Raw genomic sequence first — 11,270 nt, forward strand, 5'->3', positions numbered from 1 at the left:
CTTCTCCTCCCCCTTGCTCCCCGCTCCCCCCAGCCACCCCCATTTCCCAACACCAATTATTCTGAATCAATTTTAGCCAAGATGCTTCTTCACTAGTCACCCCCCATACACACTTCCCTGAGCAAGTCTCTAAGTGTTCGCTGATAACATCTTAGGGACAGATTATTTTTCACTGGGCCCATTGTAAGAAGTAGCCAGCTTATTGCATTACTGAAGAACACATTTCAGACTACACAAATGAAACAAATGAACAACTTGTCTTCCACAGAATCACACAGGATCCAATTAATTACTAAACCTTTAACTCAGGTTCTCTAATTATTTTCTGGAAATATAGCAAGTGGGCTGTCTGAAACAATCTGAAAAAGTTTTCATTTTGTTTCTCATATATGCATATATATACACACATGCACTATATCTCATATATGCATATATATACACACATGCACTATATCTCATATATGCATATATATACTCACATGCACTATATCTCATATATATGCATATATATACACACATGCACTATATCTCATATATATGCATGTTGCGTCTAAAGCAAGAAAGGATTCAATGTAAGCAAAAGAAACACATCTGTAAATTAAATCACACACATATATTGAAAAGAGAATCAAACAAATACTTCTATGTTGTAAAAATGGAGAGGGAAGATAGGGGTCTTACTCTGAATAACTAGTCGTTTAAGCTGTTGTGATTAAAATTTAAATCTCAACATTTGTCTGTGAGTCATTACAACAGGTGATCACTGCAGCAAGCTCTCCATTGCAACTCAGAACATCTTTATTAGAATTCGTTCAGTGTGGGTCAACAGCCACAAAAATAAATGCTGACTGAGAAAGGATAAATACAAATATTTAAACAAAAATGTTTGCAGCATTCATAGCGCAAATTGTACCTGAACTGAAGGGATATATATATGCATATATACATATGTATATATGTATATACACACATATATAATGTGTTCATTATTCACTTCAAACTAACTATATACACATATTTATAATTTTCCAAGTTCTATAAACAAGATACCTGCAACAATATATATAAAGGGCATTCTATCAACTGAATTTAATATAAGCACAGAGTAAACAGCTATACACATAAAATTGAATATCTTTTTTTGCTGTATATCTACAAAAACAAAGATATCAGCTGAAAAGCCTGTGTTTCACTTAAAGCTAGTATTTATAAAGTAGCCTGCTCCTGGCAAAATCTGTCCACAAAGGGAAAAAGGATACTATTCTCAGTTTTCGTCTCAGTTGAAATTAGAGGAGCATTTTAAACTCCAACTTGGCTAAAAAAAAAGCCTTCGAATTCTCTATAAATCGAATGGTATCTTTGCAAATTAGCTCTACTTAATAAAAGAGACAAAAATATCAAGATATATATGAATTTAGCCTATTTTTTATTTCTGTGTGTTCATAGTAAACATTTTTGTAAGTGACAAACACGGGCATATGACCACAGTATCACAATCAAGAAATTTTAAGACAACATTAACAATCACTCAAATTGATGCGGCATTTGCGCAACACAGGTTACATATTTGCAAGGTTTACCTATAAGTACAATAGGTATTAACATTTCACTACATTTAGAAAAAATAAAAGTGACCTGTTAGTGACCACATACATCGAAATATACACAACACAAACTGAAGGCAATCCTTAATTTGTCCCCTTCCGATTCAATTCAATGGGCAGTGTTGCCAACTAAACAACTTTCCTTTTTCGCTTGTTTGTTTGTTTTAATACTTAGTATACCAAGTGCATTTGCTAGAATCCAATCTTTGGTCTAAAAGTAAACAAAAGGTAAAAACAGTTCTTTAAAGAAAAGGACAAAACAATAAATGGCCAATATAATTTCTTGGGCACCTTTACTACAAATTCTTAAATACAAATTACAGTGTAACATTTTTAAACTCTCTCCATAATTTAGGTTGTTCTCAAGGCCTGCGTCCACCAGATAGTTCCATGATAACTTATAATACTGCACACATGGAAATCTGGCAGCCCTGTGAGATAGGCTTGTCAGGTTTGAATGAAATGGCAAAGCAGTCACTATTTAGATACACATTCTACTATAATTTGACGTCCAAACCTTATATTCTACAATGTATTCTCCCACATTGCACCTCGCTGACACTCCACACCTTGTTAGAATAGTAAACAATCCTAAAGACTGAACAAACGTACAGAAATGGGGGGGGAGGGCTTAATAAAAAATACCTGGACTTATTTTTTTAATTATCATTTACAATGCAAATGTGTGTAAAACGTTCACTTACAGTCTGGTCCCCGGGATGTTAATGTATTAAAGGGTTGGAAGAAGACCCCTGATTTTGATGTGTGAAATAATCAGACAGTCCCCCGGACAGTCCTGTCGTAAAACTTGGCAAAGAGGGTCTTAAGGACTCACAGGGCAGGGTCGAGGGGGCCTGCGGCGACGTAGAGGAGGACGCGGCCCGGGCGCTCATGGACGTGCTGGTCTGCGAAGTCATTGACGGGTGCGGGACGTGGGGGAAAAAGTAACTTGTCTGGCCCGCGAGCAGGTTGACGGAGCAGGGGTTGAGGGAGTAGGTCCCGGAGCAGGGCACCGACAGGCCGCAGGGCACGGAGGCGGCGAGCGCAGCGGCCGTGAGGTGGTGTGTGGCGTACGGGATCTCCCCGTTGACCAGCCGGTCCACGCTCAGCCCGTTGGCGGTCGAGAAGGAGTGGTTGTTGCCCAGCGAGTTCTGAGTCAACACGGAGCTGTAGGGCATGGGGTGGCTGGGGTAGGCCGACGTGGTGCCGTTGTAACTCAAAGTGCTGCTGGCGCGGGGGTGGTGCAGGGACAAGAAGGGCGACATGGGCCAGTAGAGGGAGCCGGCGCGGTCCATGAAGGTGAGGCCGGTGGAGGTGAGGCGCGCCCCGCGCTTGAAGGCCAGCTTGGCCCGAGACGTGGTGGAGCGGCGTCGCAGCTTGCCGGTCGTGCCGCCGATGAACACGTCGTCGCTGGACGGGTCCAGCATCCAGTAGTTGCCCTTGCCCGGGTCGTCGTAGTGGCGGGGTACCTTCACGAAGCACTTGTTGAGGGACAGGTTGTGGCGGATGGAGTTCTGCCAGCCCTGCTTGTTCTCGCGGTAGTAGGGGAAGTTCTTCATGATGAACTCGTAGATGCCGTTGAGCGTCAGGCGCTTCTCCGGGCTCTGCCGGATGGCCATCATGATGAGCGCGTTGTAGCTGAACGGCGGCTTCTCGTACTTGCCGTTCTTCTTGTCGCCCTCCTTGCCCCCCTCCCCGTCCTTGCCGCCCTCGCCCGCCCCCTTCTTCTCCTCCCCCCCGGCACCCGCGCCCTTCTCCTTCTCGTCCGGTCCGACGGGCGCCAGCTCGGCCGGCCCACCGCCCGGTTCGCCTTTGGCTCCCAACGCGTCGGCCTTGGCCCCGTCCAGGGCGGCGGGCGGCGGGAGCAGAAGCGGCTGTGGGCCCTTGTCGTCGTCGGCTGCTGGGGCGCCTCGTGCCTGCGGGGGCTGCGGGGCCGGGGGTGGCTGCTGCTGCTGCTGGGGAGGCGGCGGCGGCTGGGGCGCGGGCGGCGGCGGGTGGTGGTGGTGATGATGATGATGGTGATGCTGGGGGTGGTGGCTGTTGTGGTGGCCGTGGCTCGCGTGGTGGTTGTCGTTCTGGACGGCCTCGGGGACCAGGCTGTTGATGCTGAACGAGGACTTGGGAATCATTTTCACCTCTTTCCTATCTCCCATGTCCAGCATCACCCAGGCGTCGGGGGGCGGCGGCGGCGGCGCGGTAGCCGGGTAGCGGCGCGGCGGGCGGCCGGTGGGTTCGAAGCGGGGCGCGGGGGGAGCAGGCGGCGGCGGCGGCGGCGGCACTGAGCGCTCCGGCAGCAGCGCAGTTGGACCGCAGGCTCCGGCGCTGGCAAGGCATGTAGCAAAAGCTGCAACCACCCCTCAAGAATTAGAGAAAGCGAGAGAGAGTGGAAAGAGAGAGAGAGAGAGAGAGAGAGAGAGAGAGAGGAGAGAGCGCGGGGAGAAAGAGAGAGAGAGAGAGAGAGAGAGAGAGAGAGAGAGAGAGAGAGAGAGAGAGAGAGAGAGAGAGAGAGAGGAAAAAAAAAGCAAGAGGCAGAAGCAACCCGCCGCCCGGGGTGCAGCGCCCCGCTCCGTTCCGCGCCCGGCCTCCCCCTCCCCCGCTGCCTCCTCCTCCTCCTCCTCCTCCTCGCGCCGCAGCAGTCACAGCAGCAGCAGCGGCAGCCCGAAGGGGGGGAGAGCCGGGCGGCGGGCGGGCGCGTCCCGGAGCGGCCGCGGCGAGGCTGGGAGACAGCGATCGAGGCGGCTATAGCCACAATTAATTTTCCGAGCTACAGGCGCACACTAGGGCTGTAAAAAAATTTTTGGTTTAACCTTTCCTACCGCTGCACCAATCAGAACCGGCGGCGTGCGGGAGCGTCTGGCTGGCCGTCGACCAATCGGCGGTCCAGGGCCCGCCCACCCCCGCCCCGCCCCGGACCCGCCCCCTGCGCCTGCCCCCTCCGGGTGGCGGGGCCGGGGCCCAGGAGCCGCGCGGGGATCGGCGGGAGCTCGCCCACCCGGCCAGGATTAGCGCGGGGCGTGCGACCCGGGCCCCGGCCGCTTGCCTGCGGCCTCCTCCCTGTATGGGATTATTTTCCTTTGCGCGTCAATATTTATCCTTATTGATTAAAGTTTGTATCCAATTTTGTCTCTAAAAGCGGGGGCGCGGCGGAGAGGCGAGCTGTGAGGGTGCGGGAGAGGGCGTGAACCTTGAGACCCAGCAGCCCTGGAAGCGCCCTGGGAGCCGACGGGCCAGCGGCCCGGGAGAGCCGGGTTTTGGGGGAGCCTAGCCTGAGATCTGGGGCGGGGGCGGCCGCGGCCAGGCCGGTACTTACTGGTTTCTGAGGCCCTCGGCGAGCTCGGCTGCGAAGTGGGGCTGAGGGCGGCGTGCGGGGGCGGCCTTCCGTGCGGAGAGCTGCCCAGCGCGAACACAGTACCAAACAGTCCCGAAATAAAGCAGGTAACACGTGCGCGCTCCGTATGTCTCTCTCCACGCCAAGATCCGCGCTCACGCGCGGGTGACCGTGTGACGGTTTCTCCTCGGCATTCCACCTCTTCAGCTTCTAGGCAGTATTGGAAGCCGGTAGCCACGATCGATCACCCTGGAAATATTTTCATTTCGCTTGACATTGAAGAAAATATGAGAGTGGGCGTCTACTTCCTTTAAAAAAAATCCTATGTTTGCTCCTTTACCCCCATTTCACAAATGCTTTCTTTCTTTAAAACCGCAATCTTGAAGCATCAGTATGTCGAAAGCAGCTCTTGCCCTTCCTGGATGCTGCAGGAATGCTCCCGGGAGCCTGGGAAACGTGGATTTGACAGTCCCGGCTTCTGGAGTTTAGGGGTGGTGTGGTGGGGAGGTTGAAATGAGTGGATAGCTTGTGATTCAAGGGCTTTAAAAGGATCCCGTGGCTGAGGCCAGGACTAAGGCCCAGCATTTCCCAGGGACTGGAATTTAGAGCGGAGCAGGCAGACCAGAAGCGTCTCAGCCCTCAGGGCTCACACGCCACGTTATAAGAAGGACGTAGCCTAAGAGAAGAGGGAGGTGGAGACGCATAGGTCACGAGTACTTTCCCCCTCCTCTTTAAGGTAAAATACTCTAGTCATGCAAGCATTCTTCACTTTGATGAGCTCTTAGCTAAATGAACTGGCAGACTTGATGTTTTTAAAAAATGGAAGGAGAAAAAAAAACAGGGCCTATGTTTGACGTTAACATCTAGCATAAAAACGTAATAGGTGAATACTCAGAATAATAGGGAGTGATTCCACTGTTCCCATCCCCAACTTTGAAGTGGGGAGCGGGAAGAGGGAAAGGAAGGAAAGAGAAACTTTGGAGAGGAAAAATATACACAATTATAAATAGCGATTTTTAATGTTTCTGTTAGGAATGCTGTGAGGAATCATTGAATATTTGTCCCCGAATATCCTTCCACTGGTTGGATCTATTTCTCCATATCCGCTTACTTTAAAACAAGGTATGCATAAAGAACAATTCCAGAGTTCTAGCAATTAACTTTGCAAGCCACATCGGCCCCAACGGTTGATTTCTAAGCCTAGGGTTGATGTCTAAGCTTGGAGTTTCTCACAGAGCCCGGCAAGGAGGTGGGCTTTGCTAGCCCAGCTAGGGAGATCTGTGAGGTTCATTTCCCTTTCCACTCTTTCTCCTCCTCAGGCCTATTCTTCAGAGAAGTTCCTCAACTGGCTTGCTTTCCTTCCTCCTCCCCTCTTCCTTCTTCCCTTTTCACTAACCCATCCCTTCTCCCTCCCTTCTTTCCTCTCCCCTCCACTCCTCCACCTACTCCTCCCCATCCCCCCAGCCCCCCTTCTCACCACCGCTTATAATGGCTCACGGGGCTCCCTCTGAGGTGGACGGCCCGGTACGTTTTCGTAGTCGGTCTAGCGTGAAATGATTCGGTGTAACCGGATTCTTGGGAAAGGACAGGTTACGTAAACATTTACTGATGTGGAGTAACTATACTATTTGTACTCTGATATGCAGGAAGGAAAGTGTTGATTAACACAGAAGAAAAAAAAAGCGAAATTAGCTGATTGCATGCTCATAAGTGCAAGCTGTCATTGAACTGCTTTTAAAATAGACACAGCTGGGTGTTTGTGTTGAAGAATTTCTTGTGTTTTTGCTAATACTGAAATAAGCATGATTTTGTATACCAAACATTTTCAGATCATTAAAATTTGTAATCTGTGCTGGTTTTAAACACAAAGAAAAGAAACAGAATCATTTCGATGTAAAATTTGCTGATATTATATTAACTCAATCAGGTCTGTACAAATTGTGCATTGTGTCTCCTAAAATCTGTTTGATCAATTTAATACACAAAGTGCCAAACGTGGGTATTGTTTGTTAACATTGGACATTTTATTCCAATCTGAGCTCAGCAGTGAACTGGAGGAGTGTTCCTTGAATACAACACCAGCCCTGCCTGATGAATTTTTAATGTTTGGAGGTGCTTCTTAGGTTAAAGCTAAGTGTGTATTGTTCTGTTATCCTGCAGAAGAAATTAGCAGGGGAAGTAAGGTTTTCTTCTGTTTACTTTCCAAAAGCAAAAACTGAGGGTTGGAGAGTGAGAGGTGCAATAATCTGATTTTATATGTCAAGGCATATAGTGACCTGAAAAATGTTTTTTCATGCAAATTAAGGATGTGCTGTGTTATATTAAGGTTGCATGAATGCAAGTCTCTCAAGACAGGATGTTTTATAGTAAAAAAAAACATAGAATGTAGTTTGGTATAATATTAAAACTAGTTTCCTGATGCAAAGATTATTTGCAATTTCCAAAAAAGCAAGCTTGAATCCCCTTAAATAATTTGAATTGCTCTTTATGATGAGATGAGAATATATATCAGAATGCACACACATATGCATATCAGCCTTCTTCAACAAAACATGCAGTGTTTACTCAGCGGCTTATATTTGTATCAGCAATGGTTTCTTTTTAGATGAGCTGCTAGCTGAAACAGAAGGGGAACGGGCTTCTGGACAAAGTATTGTGAAGTTGAAAGTCTCTGGATGGGGCTTTGTATATCCTACCAACCAATTTGGGTGCAAATTGGATTTGAAGTCCTGCCCACGTCCACCATGGGCCTCTTCCCTCAGCACATAAAGCCCCTGTTTTCAGCCTCTGTGATTACCTTCAGAAGACAGAGGGCAGGCAGCCAGTGGTCTCAGACCGGAAACAAATTCCCGCCAGTACAAGTTCCCTCCTAATCAACTTAACCTCACACTTATGAATCTGCAAACTGGTAGTGTTAGTGAAGTAGTGGGCATAACAGCATAGCGGAGTAAATGTGATTTGTTGTTTTACATAGTGGTGAACTTGTAGGCCTCAACTCTCGCCTACCACCCACCCACCCTCAAAGGAGGACAAGAATTGTATGTGAAAAATTCCAACGGAAGAGGTTCTTGTGGGATGAAGTAGATTATGCCTTCTAGATTTTATATTAGCTCCCAAGACTCCACAGTGTACTTCATCTGAGCAGGAAGCAGCAGCTCCTTTTCATTTCATGTATGAGGGTAGATGTTACACGTTGTCTTCCTTGGATACAATTCTTTGCTTTGGGGCCTTCCTTACCTTCTAGTAACAAGGGTGGGCTATATTTATCTATCTCCACCTTTCCCTTGGGAGCAGGGAAAAACTCTAGCTAAAGTTCTCTTCTTACAAATGCACAGGACCGTTTGTGACCCCTTGACATGTGGGAGTCAGCAGATCCCATGCTGAGACATCCAGGTATTTTGAAGAGATTCTGTAACAAATGAAGTCTGCCCTCCCTAGAGCCAACTTGCCTGTAATGGCTTCCTAACAGCAGGTAATGGTGCTAACATTCAGTGATTAGAAGTTACTCTTTAGCGTGTTGTATCCTTGTTCTGTGGGTTTTGGTTACAGGTTATACGATTAGGTTTGCGAGAACAGTAGTGAACTAAACTTCTCAGTAAGAGGTCTTCACACCAGGGAAGTGTTACTTTTCCTCAGCAGCCCTGCCTCGTCACTCATTAGGGAGCTGCAGGTTGTCAGAGGCTGCTCTCAGCAGGCTCACGCGCGCACCCTTAATGTCCTCGAGGGCGCGCATATGTGCAGGGAGTTGGTACACACACACACACACACACACACACACAGCTCTAAAACTAAATTAAGAAGCCGATGATTAAGACAAGCGTCTACTAGGCCTGTCATTCCAGCATCCTTCCATCATAACATTGTGGCACTGGCAATTTTGCTTGAGAACCTTGAGAAAAAAATATCTATGGGAGAGCCTTATATTTGAGAGTCGAAATGTTTAACTTCTATAAGCTAGGGAACCACTTCAGAAACCAGAAAGTTCAAAGGAGGAAGAAGAGGAAGAAAGTGGTCTTCATGGAAAACCATGGTGGTCTCTGGACACATCTCTTTGATATAGCCATGTGTCCCCTATGTATAGTGAAGCTAGATCCACTGGCATCCCCAAACTCCTGTTCCCAACAACCCCAGAGAGACTCACAGCATAATGTCATCATCCAAGAGCCAAGACCCCTTGAGTTTCTCTGAACAACTTCTCTGCAGAATGCCCGAACATTTCCGGTGAACTGGAAGGCCTGCTGACCTTTTATATGTTTTCTGTTATTTGCCAGCAGCTTGGGACTTTTTGAGAGTGGATAGTTTAAGAAGTTGAGCCCCTGATCAGTAGGCAGGGAGGCTTTGCTCCACTTAAGGAGCAGATCCAATTGGGAGAATTTCTCACACACACCAGCTGGACAAGCCAGCCCTGAAAGGGCCTGTATTTTCCCCTAGCTGCCCAAGGAATCAGAGCAGTCTACTTCCCCCAAGAGGACAGGAAAGGATGGAGAGAGAAGAGTGGAAGTATGGTCCCAGAACTGGAAATGGAAGACAAGGTTTGGCTTCCAAGTTCTCCCGACCCCATCCCAGTCTTTCTGAAGAGGAAGCAAATAGACTTACAAAATCCAGCATGTATGACTATGCTGTCTTCCCTGGTTTGTCCATCAATTCATCTTGAAAGGAAAAGAAAGAAATTGGTTTTGTAAACACACACACTGTGAAACAAAAGCTTGCAGTCTGGAAAAGTGCAGAGCTCCTTTGGCCTGGAGACCCTAACTGTCCCATCAGTGATCTTTGGATTTCGGAGCATCAGTGTGATTTTCAGTGGGATCCTGAATTACCTTCCTGAGAACACAAACAACAAATCCCCTACGTTCTGAAGCACCCCTCCAGAAGGGCCCCCAAACTCCAGTTGTGAGAGAAAACTGAAAAAAAAACAAAAACAAAAGCAAAAAACAACGTGCAACTATTAGATGATTAACTCAGAAGTTAAATGCACACAGAATGCATAGAACAGCCAAGGGTTATGTGTGAGATGGATGAATATAATACAGGGAGCAACTCATGCTCATTCCAAGTCTGGAGAGGAATAAGGAGAGAGAAAACTGCTTGCTTGAGGGTACTCAGAGAACCCCAGTCCCAAAACCTCCCTTAGTCCAGGAAAGAAAGCAAGCAACCTGTGTACTGATAAAATGTGTGCTTCCTTACGGAAGATTAAAACTATGCCCCCCCCCCCCAAACAAAACAAACACAAACAAAAAATCCAACCAAGCAAAACACAAAAACTTCCAGGACAAACCAATGCGCACAATTCATACCCACCTGCCTCTTCGCTCTCTAGTGCTGGATCTTCTAGGTCCTCCCCAAGCCCCACCCTACCCAACCCAAAGCAGAACCAAACCTGTGGCGCCAGTGTTTGCCAAAGGTCCAGTCTGCCCACCCTCTAGGGGCGGCAATGGCTGTGGGGCTGAGGTTCCTGGCGGCTGAGCTTCGCAGCCGACGGACTCGCCAGTCAGCACGCCTCTGCTCTCCTCTCCTCCCTGCGCGCTCACCCTGAGCTCCTTTGTCGTCCACGCCTGCCAAGTGCAATCCAGCCGGAGAGAGGCCTTGCTTTTAGGTTTCATCTCCAGGTCCCCCCTCCCCTTCTGAAAAGGCAACTTTCAGCTTAGATGTCTGGTTTTTGCACATCAGACTGGAAGTATGCACCAACAGATCAATATTTTTGGGCTTTATAGGTCATCTGCCATGGTGATCGCGGGGGGCGGGAGGGGGGTGGCGCGGGGAGGAAATCAGTTAAAGGTGTGAGCTTGTATTGATATAGTGCACAAGTCTGAGCTGAAATACCGGTGCGTGGTGCTGAAGTTAATCCGAATATTCAATAACAACTAAGGAGTATTGAACCCAGTGGGGGAGAGCAGTTACACACCACTTCTCTCCGGATCTTCCCAAGAAGCCACACGCAGGAAGGAGACATCCGACAGAGTAAGCTAGATGCAGCAGGACACAGGCGCAAGCTGCAACCATCACCAAATGAGAATTAAAAGAGCCCAATTCCTTTTCAGAACTGACAGCAAAGGTGGTGGGACGTTTTTATATTAAATAATTCCGAGTGGATCTATTTAGCCAAATTCGGTGTCCCCCTTCTGGGTTTGTCCTAAGATTAGGAAAGAGAAAGCCGTGTCTGAGATGAAAGCTCAGTCGGGCAAGTTTTGGCTCTGAGCTTGTGACAAAACAGTCACAGCAAAGAGACTCCTTGTCTCTTTCTTTCTTTCTTTCTTTCTTTCTTTCTTTCTTTCTTTCTTTCTTTCTTTCTTCTTTCTGCCATCTCTCTCTTCCTCCCTCCTTTCACTTCTCCCTCCCCT

At 47.9% G+C, this 11,270-nt stretch overlaps 1 protein-coding gene across 4 annotated transcripts; it reads right to left on the reverse strand.

The window, feature by feature from the left end:
- Window positions 1-1,397: 1,397 nt before the first annotated feature.
- Foxg1 (forkhead box G1) lies at window positions 1,398-10,527 on the reverse strand. 4 transcript variants are annotated; one of them, XM_057783359.1, is made up of 5 exons: window positions 10,461-10,527; window positions 9,529-9,581; window positions 6,410-6,506; window positions 4,915-5,181; window positions 1,398-3,948 (listed from the first exon to the last, which is right to left on the reverse strand). In XM_057783359.1, exon 5 carries the CDS (start codon window positions 3,764-3,766, stop codon window positions 2,327-2,329), a length of 1,440 nt encoding a protein of 479 aa, XP_057639342.1. In that variant the 5' UTR covers window positions 3,767-3,948; window positions 4,915-5,181; window positions 6,410-6,506; window positions 9,529-9,581; window positions 10,461-10,527; the 3' UTR covers window positions 1,398-2,326. The 4 variants fall into 4 exon arrangements, with proteins under 4 accessions (XP_057639342.1, XP_057639339.1, XP_057639341.1 ...); XM_057783356.1 differs by lacking the exon at window positions 10,461-10,527 and adding an exon at window positions 10,310-10,423; XM_057783358.1 differs by lacking the exon at window positions 10,461-10,527 and adding an exon at window positions 10,231-10,271.
- Window positions 10,528-11,270: the final 743 nt, after the last annotated feature.

This window comes from Chionomys nivalis, chromosome 10 (assembly GCF_950005125.1).
Source record: "Chionomys nivalis chromosome 10, mChiNiv1.1, whole genome shotgun sequence".
NCBI classification, from domain to species: domain Eukaryota; kingdom Metazoa; phylum Chordata; class Mammalia; order Rodentia; family Cricetidae; genus Chionomys; species Chionomys nivalis.